The sequence below is a fragment of the Ranitomeya imitator genome, chromosome 7 (assembly GCF_032444005.1).
Source record: "Ranitomeya imitator isolate aRanImi1 chromosome 7, aRanImi1.pri, whole genome shotgun sequence".
NCBI classification, from domain to species: Eukaryota; Metazoa; Chordata; class Amphibia; order Anura; family Dendrobatidae; genus Ranitomeya; species Ranitomeya imitator.
Window position 1 is genome coordinate 63,463,013 of NC_091288.1, and position 15,163 is coordinate 63,478,175.

A 15,163-nucleotide genomic window follows, 5' to 3' on the forward strand; every position below is an offset into this window, starting at 1 on the left:
TAGTTTTGAGGCATAAGGGAGAAGGGATATCGGGCGATAGCTGGACACAGAGGATAGGTCGAGGGAGGGTTTTTTGAGGAGGATGTCATACTGCACCATGTCTCGGCGCTACTGCCACAGTTGCTTCAACATGTGCACAGTTGAATTCCACAGTGTGGTCACTTCGCACATCAATCGGTTAACCGGTAGTCTGCAAGATCGCTATACTCACTTAAGTGGAATGGTGAAAGTGAACACACAATGACAGTGTTTTCTACAGCAGTGCATCCATGCTGGGGCAGCAGTGTAGGAATTGCTGTAGCATCAGTTTGAGCCATAAAAGGCTCGTGTGTAAGGTTGGCCCTGCATAGGGCCGCCACCAGGTTTGCACTGTTATCTCACACAACCTTCCCTGGCTACAGGTTGAGTGTAGACAGCCATTGGTCATCCTCGTCATGAATAGCTGTCCACAACTGTTGATCTGTATGACTGCGATCTCCAAAGCGTATTAATTTAAAAGCTGCCCAATTGCGGTGAGCCATGGCTGCGCAGTACAGAGCTGGGGGGATTCCCTCTGCAGTGTTGTAACATTGGTTTCATTAAGGCAGAGATTGAGTGCATAGGTGGAGGCCCTAAAGGAGGTGGAGGAGGCAGAATCACTGGAGGAAGTATTACATACAGAGGTTTGATCTGCAAGCCCTAGGGATTCAAAGATTTGGTGTCTAGTGTCACCTTTCTGTCTAATGCTTAAAGTCTCCATCTCCTGGTGTGTTTTAGTTTTGTTCTCCAAGTCAAGCTGTTTAGTAATTTAGTTCTCCAACCCCTGTAGTCTAGTAGTTTCATTCTCCATGTTCTGGTGTGTATTTTTTTAGTTCTGCAATCATAGCTGCTTAGTAGTTTAGTTCTCCAACCCTTTTGTCTATTTGTTTAGTTATCCATCGTCGTATACTGTGTAGTGGTTTAGTTCTACAACCCTGGCTGTTTAGTAGTTTCGTTCTCCAACCCCTGTTGTCTAGTAGCTTAGTTATCCATCTTATGGTGCATCTTTGTTTATTTTTCCATCCCCAAGTGCCCTGCAAGTCTTGTGGATTGCAAGACTTGTGGAGCAGACCCTTCCTCGACTCCCTCTACAGCCACCAGAGTCACCCATTGCCCAGTCATCTAGCTGTAATTCCCCTGGCCATGCTTGCTCATCCAGGCGTCATTGTTTAAATGCACCCTGGCAGGCATAGAATTTTTCAGGGAACGGGTCATGTTGTCTGCCACTTGTTGCTGTAGCGCAGGCACATCTTTCTGTTATGATCCGGTGACCTTGGAGCCGCATGAAACTTTCTCTGGAGTAGGTGGTAACTGTACTGACCGCAAATCCTGATCTAACACTGCAACTAGAAGTAGCTGTGGGGTGTACCTAACATACCCTAGACACCTCGTCACAGCCGGAGGACTAAATACCCCTATAGATGGAAATAGGAATACTATCTTGCCTCAGAGCAGAACCCCAAAGGATAGGCAGCCCCCCACGAATATTGACTGTGAGTAGGAGAGGAAAGACACACACAGGCAGAAAACAAGATTTAGCACAAGAGGCCACTCTAGCTAAAATAGGAAAGGATAGGACAGAGTTCTGTGCGGTCAGTATTAAAACCCTTCCAAAAATATCCACAGCAGATTATACAAAAAATTCCTCCATCTAACTAAAGACGTGGAACGTATATCTGCAACTCCAGAGAATCCTACACACAGAGCAGAAATACAATCAAAATTCAGCACACAGCATGTGTGCCAAAGGAAAAAAAACAGACTCTTATCTTTGCTGAATTGGCAGCTAAGCAGGAGAAACCAGACAGAGGTCCAACACCTCCCAATAACCATTGACAACTGGCAAGGACTAATGAATCCTGCAAACCTAAGTACTAAAGTCAGAATTGCAATCAGCAGATACACCTGACCAGGACTGCCGCCCAGGGACAACTGCATTACCACCTACAACCACCGGAGGGAGCCCAACATCACAACATCTTTCCTAGAGAAGTAACGGTGCCAGGGCAACTGGTATTGGGGCGGACTTCAACGGCCATCAGCTTTCGGAAACCGTCTGTATCCATAAAGGCAGAAAGGCTGCATATCTGTGGCCAACAGATTGAAGTGGCCCTGAAACAAATCACAGAGATCACAGGCCATGAGTCATACAGAAACAAGCACTGTGATCTTAGTAGCGAATAGCTCTCAGCTAGTCTCCATCATCCAGACAATGACACAATTGGTCCACGAACCATCCGAGGATGCGCAGGCTGTTCACAATAATTAGTTCTCAGAAAAGTAATAGTGAGTACGGCTTATCCCCATCCAGATTACAACACATGGAATATGCGTATATTGCGATGTACATTCACTCTAACTCCACGATAACCCTGCACTCCTTGCTACCAACAACAATCCTGTTTGTAACCCAATAAATAAATGCAGACTGATTGAATGCCATTCTTCGTTGGAGGTTCATATTATCAGGGTGTTCCATCCCCTCTTCCTCAGAGTAGCAGTCATATACTGGCCCCCATGCTCACCCATCCACTTCCTTGATCACTTTTATGCATTGTGTCCACACTTCATGTCCTCAGAATTGACAAACCTTATCCTGGGAGACTTCAACAGCTCCACCTCTCCATTTGCATCCCAGCTTCTATCTCTAGCCAATTCTTGTGGTCTCTCAAAAATTTCAATCCCTGAGACACACAAAAATGCTAACACCCCTGATCTAGACTTTGTCCGGTTAAGTTCAATCTCCTAGCTAGATGACTCACCTCTTCCCCTTTGTCCCCCGTGAAACTAGGAGTATAACTACAATTTATACATTTTTTAGGTGCTCCCTAAAAGCACGTGTTTAGGGCAGCCTATCACGTTCCCTAATCAAAGGCCTTTTTATATATAAACCACTTATTCTCTACTTCTCTGAACATAATTCACCATCAAACTCAACCATACCCCAAAAGGCTCATGCAGCCTTTATCTACACCCCATTTACTCAAGATAGTTAACTGTGCTATGTGTAGGAGTGAAGAATCTTTTCTATGTGAGCACAACTGCAGAAATTAGGGTTTACTGCTGTGCCGGCACATTGTGGAATAGGGTGAACACGACAAGCTGCTGTACTGTGAGAAGTGCAGGCGGGGATGTTACGATAGATTGAGAAATATGGGGTGTGCTTGTTAGGTAAGATTACTCAAAACAGCAGGCATGTCCAATTCCATATCAGCTAATTGGCTATCAATCACCCTAACAGTAGGGGGTAAACAAGTGGAGGTTCTTTGGCCAGAGACCTGTGTGACAACTTGAGGGAGAAGAAAGAATCAAAAGATGTGGTTGATGGGGTGGACTGTGGTTGGCAAGACCCGCTAGTCTGCATTTTAGCACAGTGACATTCCCAGATTAACGCATGTTGATCACACATGTGGCAGGTCATGAATTTAGTACTGAAATGATTTCATTTTTTCACTCTACTAGGCTGTTTTTTTTTTTTTTAACAAAAAGTTGACAGATAACATGATTTTTAAGATTTTTGTCTATCTGAAAAAAAAAAAAAAGACCCAAGCTAGGCAACTGCAGAACCATGAACACTGCTGTCCACTGCCAGAGTTGGGCTTCAGGATGCATTGGTTGTCATGATTGCATAGCTCTGTGTACGTAACGTCCTCATCTTCATCCTCCTCTTCTGAGCTAATCAGCTGCATGCCTCTGGGTTTACAACAAGTGTGATCAACTACGTCATCCTCTATGTTCTACCACTCCTTGCCCTGAGAGTCACCCTCGTCCTCTTCCTGCCTTGACAGCACAGTATCTGTGTCTCGTCACAAATGGATCACCTTCACCCAACGGGGATAACGTCTGTTGAAGAGGGTTTGGTTTATGCTCAGAAAAAAACTTCATCCGGCCATAGATCTAAGTCAGAAAAAAAATTTGGCCATCGGTGCAGATGATTTCCTCCGCTTGACTCTGAATCTTTAGAGCTGACCTCTGATCCCCATGAAATAGAATGTGTGAACAGGTCTGCAAAATGGTCCATCTATGGTTCCTTACAGGCAGTTGGGCACTTGGAGAGCTGTGATGTGAGGGAAAAAAAGGGAAATTGGGGTGCCACCACTGAGGACTGTACGGTGTGTGATGTTAAGGTGAAGGAAGAGGAGCAGAGGCCACTTGATGCAGCACTTGCCATCTACTGGAGCACATGCACTTTCTGGCCCTCATCTACAAAGTGTACCATTGTACGGTTGCTAAATAAAAGGGAGCGTAGTTGCCTGTCCAGTAACAGAAGTTGTAAAAATGCTGCACAAATTCTGACTGCAGCAAAACAAAACAACTTCTGATTCCTCATATCATACCTGTCTCACAACCCTAAACAGCTATTAAGTACTTTCAATTCTTTCCTGCGTCCACCAGTTCCCCCTCCCTCTCCTCATCTAAATACTTTGCCTCACCACCTGTGAACATGACACTAATGTCCCACCTCATTCCAAACTTTACCACTGTCTTCATCACAAGCATAACTGACCTCTTGAACATGTCACTAACAGCTGGTGTCTTCCATCCTGATTGAAACATACCTTGATCACACCCATCCTCAAAAAACACACTCTTGACCCATCCTCTGTGGCTACCCATCGTCCCATATCATTTCTACCCTAGGGCACCAAACTGCTAGAACAACATGTCCATTTTGAACCGTCCTCCCACCTCTCGTCTTGCTTCATCTTTGACCACATACAATCTGACTACAGACCGCACCATTCCACTGAAACTGCCCTGACTAAAGTCATCAATCTACTAACTGCCAAATGAAAGCAATGAGAGTTTGTCCTCCTCCTTGTCCTGGACCTGCCATCTGTCTTTGACACAGTGGACCATTCCTTCTTACTACAGATGCTCTGATCTGTTGACATTACAGACTTGGCCCTTTGTAGGATGTCCTCATACCTAACAGACAGGACATTCAGTGTCTCCCACTCACACACCACCTCTTAATCTAGTCCCCTATGTGTCGGTGTCCACCAAGGATCAGTTGTAGGACCGGGAATTATGCTTATAGGGCACACTCGTGCGCTCCTTCCCTTTTAAAGGGACTACCCACATCAACCTATAGCTGGGCGACACCTATTTTAGGCTTCTTCTCCAATATGGAGGTGCCTGAGCTATGTTAGTTTGCCTTGCATGCTTGCTAAATGTCAAGTTACAATGGGCCATATGTCTGCTTGTCTACTCTGTACCCGTCTGCTCTTACCTGTCTGTGTCATCTGCTTGTACCTGTCTGTCCATAAGCCGGTCCAGATTGCACCTGCCAGCACCCATCTGTCTGACTGCCAGTGCTTTTCTGTTTCTCAGCCGGTGCCATCTGCACCCATGGTTCCAGAGTCCCTACAGTGCCTGCCTGCATTTTCATCCCTCCTTTGGGCCTTAGGAGCTTACCCTCTGTAGAGGGTCAGCTGCCACATTCTGTATGTCAGCCATGGAGTAGCACCTGGTGCCATCTCTTTGTACCTCCTTGGTTCACAGTTTACCTACTGCCTCTTGTCCAAGTGGGGATTTGGTAGGCCACCTAGTTATGCCCCTTCCAGGCTTTCAGAGGGATACGGAACAGTGATTCCACCACCTTACCCACTACAGTCTCCATCTGGTGGGTTGGCTGTAGGGGGAAGAGGTGTCGGTCCCCGCTATACTAATTCTACTTTATTGCAATTGATGCCACTTTGTTGGTGCCTGCCACTAATTTTTGAAAACGTGTAGACTCATGGTTGGGTCTCCTTCATGCGTGTTGCCTATAGCATTAGGCCTCCGAGACAGGCTATGTGCACACATTGCGAATTTTGCTGTGGATCCGCAGCAACTTTCCATGCGTTTACAGTACAATGTAAATGTATGGAAACCGCAATCCGCAGTGCCCATGCTGTGGAAAAAAAAAAAAAACACACGGAAACGCTGCGGGTTACATTCCGCAGCATGTCAATTCCTTGTGTGGATTCCGCTGCGGTTTACACCTGCTCCACAATAGGGATCCGCAGGTGTACAACCGCAGGTGGAATCCGCACAAAATCTGCATAAAAACCGCGGTAAATCTGCAGGTAAAACAGTGCCTTTTACCTGCGGATGTCTCAGATCTGCTGCGGAAAAATCCGCAGAGCTCCAAAATACGTGTGCACATAGCCTCAAGCCTTCACTTCCTTGTACTTAACTACCCGTGTTACTATCCTTAAATTTTTCTGACAATAGTAGTCTAGAAAACTTATTTGTGCCACCTGAGTGTGGCTCAGCATGAAAGCAAGTAGAGGTGTTGCATGTGGCATCAGGGCTCTCAGCAAAGGGACCCTACACCAATCCCTCACCCACCTCGTCTTACTGTGACGTTCATTAGAAAGCTGTAAATGCTGTCCCAGACCCTGATGCCTCATGCCTGGTTGATTGCTGCAGTTCCATGATGCAATTTGTACTGTGGGTGAATGGAGGCCACTTTCCTGGTGTCTGTCCCTCATTTGATGTCTTTTGGCAGCATTTCGGGCTGTTCCAAGGTGTTGTGCATGCGCTTGTTTTTGCTTTCTATTGACTATAATGGTGTTCGGTTGCAACGTTTGACCTCTGTCATTGACAACAAAGAATATATAACAAAATATTGAGAATAACTTTTGTTAACAACCAAATACTTATTTTCCACCATAATTTGAAAAATAAATCTTGCCAAATCGGACAAGGTGATTTTCTGGATTTGCATTCTCAAATTTGACTCTCATAGTTGCGGTCTACCTATGATGTCAATTACAGGCCTCTCATCTTTTTAAAGGGGGGAACTTGCACAATTGGTGGCTGACTAAATACTTTTTTCCCCCCACTTTAAGTAAGATTGCTATACTTCAATGGCTTACCTTATTATTATACTTACTTTTACTTTCACATAGGATAAAACCATATTGATAATTTCATCAGAGGCTGGAATCATATACTTTTGATATTTTAAGGAAAAGTCCATCTTCTTGAAAAAGTTGACTGCCATGATGATCTGTGCTTAGATTGATAAGTTCTGATGTAAAAAGCTGTTAAAAAAATAGAAATGTTATTACAGTGTAGTAGAAAACAACTAGGAAGAAACAAAGCTATGGACCTATGGTCTTATCTCATAACACAGGAGTAGAACAATATTGTATCATACAATTATTAGGTTCTGTAGAAGGACGTAGATCTGGGGATTTATTATGATGGAATATAGGCTGAACTGGATGGACAAATGTCTTTTTTCGGCCTTACTAACTATGTTACTATGAGTGTCAGGTAAAGGGAAGATGCCCTCACCTTGCCGAGTTGCTTAATGGCAACACATAATTAACATACATCAGTTGCTGCACAGATACTGGTCGGGAAGACAACACTTGGTGAAAGGAAAATGGAGGGATGTATCACTAATGCGCTGCCGAGACGGAATATCCTTAAAAGCTAAACATTTAAGAGGTTTATAAGTCTACGTGTTTCGAGGTCATGCCAGACCTCTTCATCAGGACAAACCTGGTGGGACTGTAAAGATAGCTATGCCTTAGGGCTCATCTCCACTTGTGTGAGAAAAAAACGGTCCGATTTACGGACCGAAAAAACTGATGTAACGTCTGCGAGTGCCATGCGAGTGTCATGCAATTTTTTTATCGCAACATCCGTATGACATCCGTATTGCTGTCCGATTTTTACGCACGGGTCTCCTTAGAAAAGCCGGCAATTCAGCACAGAGTACAGAAAAATCACACTGACAGGTTAGATTAGAGTAGATATATACACATAGAATAGGTATATATACATATATATATGTCAGGGAGACACCTATATATATATATTTATATTTAATGCAGCGTGAGAGAGCTTTAAAGCTGGTAATTCAATTACCGGCTTTTGCTTTCTCCTTCACAAACCCGACATGATATGAGACCTGGTTTACATATAGTAAACCATCTCATATCACCATTTTTTTTGCACATTATTAAAAATTATTTTAATGAAATAAATAAAATATTACAACAACCTTTGTTTTTATTTCATTAAAATAATTTTTAATAATGTGTGTGTTTTTTTAACTCTTTCATTCAATTGGATTAATAATGGATAGGTGTCATAATTGACGCCTCTCCATTATTAATTAGGCTTAATGTCACCTTACAATAGCAAGGTGGCATTAACCCTTCATTACCCCATATCCCACCGCTACACGGGAATGGGAAGAGAGTGGCCAAGTGCCAGAATAGGCGCATCTTCCAGATGTGCCTGTTCTGGGGTGGCTGGGGGCAGGTATTTTTAGCCAGGGGGGGGCCAATAACCGTGGACCCTCTCCAGGCTATTAATATCTGCCCTCAGTCACTGGCTTTACTACTCTGGCGGAGAAAATTGTGCGGGAGCCCACGCCAATTTTTTCCGCCATTTAACCCTTAAATATAATAGCTAGAACGGCCAAATTTTGCATATACACACTACTGACATTAGTAGTGTGGAATATGCAAAAAAAATGGTGATATGAGATGGTTTACTGTATGTAAACCAGGTCTCATATCATGTCGGGTTTAGGAAGGAGAAAGCAAAAGCCGGTAATTGAATTACCAGCTTTAAAGCTCTCTCACGCTGCATTATATATGTGTCTCTCTGACATATATATATATACAGTGGGGCAAAAAAGTATTTAGTCAGTCAGCAATAGTGCAAGTTCCACCACTTAAAAAGATGAGAGGCGTCTGTAATTTACATCATAGGTAGACCTCAACTATGGGAGACAAACTGAGAAAAAAAATCCAGAAAAATCACATTGTCTGTTTTTTTAACATTTTATTTGCATATTATGGTGGAAAATAAGTATTTGGTCAGAAACAAACAATCAAGATTTCTGGCTCTCACAGACCTGTAACTTCTTCTTTAAGAGTCTCCTCTTTCCTCCACTCATTACCTGTAGTAATGGCACCTGTTTAAACTTGTTATCAGTATAAAAAGACACCTGTGCACACCCTCAAACAGTCTGACTCCAAACTCCACTATGGTGAAGACCAAAGAGCTGTCAAAGGACACCAGAAACAAAATTGTAGCCCTGCACCAGGCTGGGAAGACTGAATCTGCAATAGCCAACCAGCTTGGAGTGAAGAAATCAACAGTGGGAGCAATAATTAGAAAATGGAAGACATACAAGACCACTGATAATCTCCCTCGATCTGGGGCTCCACGCAAAATCCCACCCCGTGGGGTCAGAATGATCACAAGAACGGTGAGCAAAAATACCAGAACCACGCGGGGGGACCTAGTGAATGAACTGCAGAGAGCTGGGACCAATGTAACAAGGCCTACCATAAGTAACACACTACGCCACCATGGACTCAGATCCTGCAGTGCCAGACGTGTCCCACTGCTTAAGCCAGTACATGTCCGGGCCCGTCTGAAGTTTGCTAGAGAGCATTTGGATGATCCAGAGGAGTTTTGGGAGAATGTCCTATGGTCTGATGAAACCAAACTGGAACTGTTTGGTAGAAACACAACTTGTCATGTTTGGAGGAAAAAGAATACTGAGTTGCATCCATCAAACAACATACCTACTGTAAAGCATGGTGGTGGAAACATCATGCTTTGGGGCTGTTTCTCTGCAAAGGGGCCAGGACGACTGATCCGGGTACATGAAAGAATGAATGGGGCCATGTATCGTGAGATTTTGAGTGCAAACCTCCTTCCATCAGCAAGGGCATTGAAGATGAAACGTGGCTGGGTCTTTCAACATGACAATGATCCAAAGCACACCGCCAGGGCAACGAAGAAGTGGCTTCGTAAGAAGCATTTCAAGGTCCTGGAGTGGCCTAGCCAGTCTCCAGATCTCAACCCTATAGAAAACCTTTGGAGGGAGTTGAAAGTCCGTGTTGCCAAGCGAAAAGCCAAAAACATCACTGCTCTAGAGGAGATCTGCATGGAGGAATGGGCCAACATACCAACAACAGTGTGTGGCAACCTTGTGAAGACTTACAGAAAACGTTTGACCTCTGTCATTGCCAGCAAAGGATATATTACAAAGTATTGAGATGAAATTTTGTTTCTGACCAAATACTTATTTTCCACCATAATATGCAAATAAAATGTTAAAAAAACAGACAATGTGATTTTCTGGATTTTTTTTTCTCAGTTTGTCTCCCATAGTTGAGGTCTACCTATGATGTAAATTACAGACGCCTCTCATCTTTTTAAGTGGTGGAACTTGCACTATTGCTGACTGACTAAATACTTTTTTGCCCCACTGTGTATATATATATATATATATATATATATATATATATATATATATATATATATATATATATGTATATATACCTATTCTATGTGTATATATCTACTCTAATCTAACATGTCAGTGTGATTTTACTGTACTCTGCGCTGAATTGCCGGCTTTTCTAAGGACACGGGTGCGTAAAAATCGGACAGCACTCGCATGGTGCGAGTGCTGTGCGTTTTTTTTCTCGCACCCATTGACTTGCATTGGCGAGTCTCGTCCGAGAATCTCAGCAATACGCAGCATGCTGCGATTTTTTTCTCAGCCGACACAGATTTTTCTCAGTCCGATTTCGGCTGGGGGAAGGGAAAAAAAAAAACCAAAAACCAAATGGAGTGTCACCTATTGATTAACATTGGTCCGAGTGCAATCCGATTTTTTATCGGATTGCACTCGTCCGTTTTCCTCACAAGTGGAGATGAGCCCTTACAGTCTCAATAGGTTTGTCCTGATGAAAAGCTTTTAACGATATTCTGTCTCAGCAGTGCCTTAGTGATACTTCCCTCCCTTTTACCAATTATTGCAGTGTCGGAATGGATAGCTTTTTAACCATTTCAAAATAATTTTTTTTAGACCAATATAGAAAAAAAAAAAAAAAGCACAAAAAGTAGAAATAGAAAAGTCAGCAGCTTCACTATTTTTAATAATGATGCTTTAAAAATGAGTTGGCTGCACTATTCAAATACTGAAGATATATTTAGTTACAATTATTACATGAGTGTTGACAGGGGTGGACACTGACAGCTTGGGACCCCTGTGCAACAAATGTGTAATATATATATAGGCAACAAGAGACCTATGGCCCAAAGTCACATTAATCCCTGTGTCCAGGAGAACCTCTGTTTGGTACCCGTTCACGAGTACCTGGCACACTCGTGGTTTGCCGCCGGATGTGCCCGTAGTGGTGATACAGACTGGCTGGGCACACAGACTCATGGCCAGTGTTCCCGCAGTTCATGGGCTTAGATGTCACCGAACAGTTACTAGCCCCATGCCCGGGCTCTGTTGCAATGTCCTGAGTGGGTTTATACCGCTCAATCAATTCTATCAGTAGTTCCAGGGTGCCTAGGCCGCTCAGCCTGACCCAACGTTGCATGGCGGTTGGCAGAGCCCGCACCATCCGGTCAACCACGATTCTCTCCATCATTTTGTATGTGGAAAGAAAAAAACAAAACAAACAAACAACTCAGGTTGGAGGCACTTCTTCACCAACTGCAATAAGTCATTTGCTTGAGACCTGGTGTACCAAGAAACTACATAGGACCACTGGTACACCCAATGATCACCCCTCACCTTAGGGGGGGGTCTCTTTACCATGCTGAAGCTCTGCTAAATTCCACTGCAGCGCCTCTTGCTGCTGCAACTGCAGCTCCTGCAGAACCTCTCGCAGAGACCGCTGAAATTTCAGCGTCTCTTGCTGATGCCTTTGCTGACTGAGCACAACCTGCTCCAAAAGCTCCTCCGTTTTTCCAGCAGACTTGCACAATGATCTGCAGCTCTCTCTGGGGTATGCCTCAGTTCACACGGCCCGCATTCTTTCCACCAAATGTAAGGCAGCGGTCGGTCGCAGTGAAGAGGCAGTGACCCACAAAGTTCAAACATAAAAGTCTTTTTAAGGCTGGTTTCACATTTGCGTTTTTTGGCGCTGCGTTTTAGCGCAAAAAAACGCATGCGTTTTTTTTCCTATATTTAACATTAAAAACGCATGTGTTTTTTTTGTATGCGTTTTGCCGCGTTTGACGACGCATGCGTCGTTTCTCTGCTTGCGTTTTGTTGCAGAAATGCAACATGTAGTAATTTCTAGAGGCTTTTTTGCGGCAAAAAAAATGCATGCTTTTTTTGCGGCAAAAAAACGTATTGCGGTCTATGTAAACGCACATGCGTTTGGTTGCGTTTTTGAATGCATGCGTTTCCATAGAAAAAAAAACAAGTCTACACACTGATAAACCACCCCCCACCATCAAGGTGATAAAGGGATCCAAACCCTAATCCTAACCCCCCCCACCATCAAGGTGATAAATGGATCCTAACCCTAATCCTAACCCCCCCCACCATCAAGGTGATAAATGGATCCTAACCCTAGGGATCCAAACCCTAACCCTAGCTATTTCTATTTATAGTGGGTTTTCTAGTTGATTTTGATAATTGGCAGCTGTCACACACTTCTCATCATGCTTTTTAAAAACGCAAACGCAGGAAAAAAAACGCATGTAAATGCGTCAAAACGCCACAGTTTTTTTTACCGCATACGAAAACGCATGCGTCTAAAAAACGCAGCGTTTGCACACGTTTACATGCGTTTTTCACCACCTACGTTTGCGTTTTTAATGCTGTGTTTTTAAACGCAAATGTGAAACTAGCCTTATATGTTTTCTTCACACAGAAAAGGTTCCACACAAATACATAAAACTTCAGTGTTCAATTCACATCAGTTTATAACAGCATCCTTTGGATTGCAGTCACTACACACGCTAGTCCTCCTTTGACTAGATCCGTGGGTGTCCTGCACACAGTCTCTACTCTCAGCTGCACACAGACCTTGGCCTCCTCCTGTCTTTAGCTGTGGCATATGTCAGTCTTTCCTTTGGGCACAGGACAGCCTACCGCCAGGCACAAGACCTGTCCATATCCGTGACCAGTCATCATGGACAGCAGCACCACTGTGTATGCTGTGGGTTGTCAGGCCTCACTCTGGCCCTGACACACCTGAGACTCAACTCTAAGGGTATGTGCACACATTGCGGATTTTGCTGCGGATCCGCAGCAGTTTTCCATGAGTTTACAGTACAATGTAAACCTATGGGAAACAAAAACGCTGTGCCCATGCTGCGGAAAAAACGCATGGAAACGCAGCGTTTTATTTTCTGCAGCATGTCAATTCTTTGTGCGGAATCCGCAGCGTTTTTACATCTGCTTCAATAGAAAACTGCAGATGTAAATCCGCAGCGGAATCCGGTTTTTCTGCTATCTGGCGCTTTATGAGAGATATAGATATATACAGTGGGGCAAAAAAGTATTTAGTCAGTCAGCAATAGTGCAAGTTCCACCACTTAAAAAGATGAGAGGCGTCTGTAATTTACATCATAGGTAGACCTCAACTATGGGAGACAAACTGAGAAAGAAAAATACAGAAAATCACATTGTCTGTTTTTTTAACATTTTATTTGCATATTATGGTGGAAAATAATTATTTGGTCAGAAACAAACAATCAAGATTTCTGGCTCTCACAGACCTGTAACTTCTTCTTTAAGAGTCTCCTCTTTCCTCCACTAAATAACCTGTAGTAATGGCACCTGTTTAAACTTGTTATCAGTATAAAAAGACACCTGTGCACACCCTCAAACAGTCTGACTCCAAACTCCACTATGGTGAAGACCAAAGAGCTGTCAAAGGACACCAGAAACAAAATTGTAGCCATGCACCAGGCTGGGAAGACTGAATCTGCAATAGCCAACCAGCTTGGAGTGAAGATTTCAACAGTGGGAGCAATAATTAGAAAATGGAAGACATACAAGACCACTGATAATCTCTCTCGATCTGGGGCTCCACGCAAAATCCCACCCTGTGGGGTCAGAATGATCACAAGAACGGTGAGCAAAAATCCCAGAACCAAGTGGGGGGACCTAGTGAATGAACTACAGAGAGCTGGGATCAATGTAACAAGGCCTACCATAAGTAAGACACTACGCCACCATGGACTCAGATCCTGCAGTGCCAGACGTGTCCCACTGCTTAAGCCAGTACATGTCCGGGCCCGTCTGAAGTTTGCTAGAGAGCATTTGGATGATCCAGAGGAGTTTTGGGAGAATGTCCTATGGTCTGATGAAACCAAACTGGAACTGTTTGGTAGAAACACAACTTGTCGTGCTTGGAGGAAAAAGAATACTGCGTTGCATCCATCAAACACCATACCTACTGTAAAGCATGGTGGTGGAAACATCATGCTTTAGGGCTGTTTCTCTGCAAAGGGGCCAGGACGACTGATCCGGGTACATGAAAGAATGAATGGGGCCATGTATCGTGAGATTTTGAGTGCAAACCTCCTTCCATCAGCAAGGGCATTGAAGATGAAACGTGGCTGGCTCTTTCAACATGACAATGATCCAAAGCACACCGCCAGGGCAACGAAGGAGTGGCTTCGTAAGAAGCATTTCAAGGTCCTGGAGTGGCCTAGCCAGTCTCCAGATCTCAACCCTATAGAAAACCTTTGGAGGGAGTTGAAAGTCCGTGTTGCCAAGCGAAAAGCCAAAAACATCACTGCTCTAGAGGAGATCTGCATGGAGGAATGGGCCAACATACCAACAACAGTGTGTGGCAACCTTGTGAAGACTTACAGAAAACATTTGACCTCTGTCATTGCCAACAAAGGATATATTACAAAGTATTGAGATGAAATTTGTTTCTGACCAAATACTTATTTTCCACCATAATATGCAAAAAAAATGATAAAAAAACAGACAATGTGATTTTCTGGATTTTTTTTTCTCAGTTTGTCTCCCATAGTTGAGGTCTACCTATGATGTAAATTACAGATGCCTCTCATCTTTTTAAGTGGTGGAACTTGCACTATTGCTGACTGACTAAATACTTTTTTGCCCCACTGTATGTGTGTATATATATATATATACACATACATACATACATACACATATATATATATATATATATATATATATATATATATATATATATATATATATATATATATATATATATATATATATATATACATACACTTAAGAATATAGCTCATGGTCTGGGCAAATATTAAAAAGTCAAAACAAGTGCTAATGGTTTGTTGACCAGATTCAGTAAATGCCATGGATTCAAAGAGTCCGACCGGTTATCAAAAACTTGCAAGAGAGCAGGGGGGA

At 43.4% G+C, this 15,163-nt stretch overlaps 1 protein-coding gene across 1 annotated transcript in view; it reads right to left on the minus strand.

The window, feature by feature from the left end:
* Window positions 1–15,163, minus strand: part of LOC138645858 (putative methyltransferase DDB_G0268948) — a 115,140-nt gene that overhangs the window by 41,595 nt on the left and 58,382 nt on the right. Inside the window, exon 2 of the mRNA XM_069735363.1 lies at window positions 6,902–7,052. Coding sequence (XP_069591464.1) covers window positions 6,902–7,012 — 111 coding nt within the window. The 5' untranslated portion in view covers window positions 7,013–7,052. The remainder of the gene's footprint in view (window positions 1–6,901; window positions 7,053–15,163) is intronic.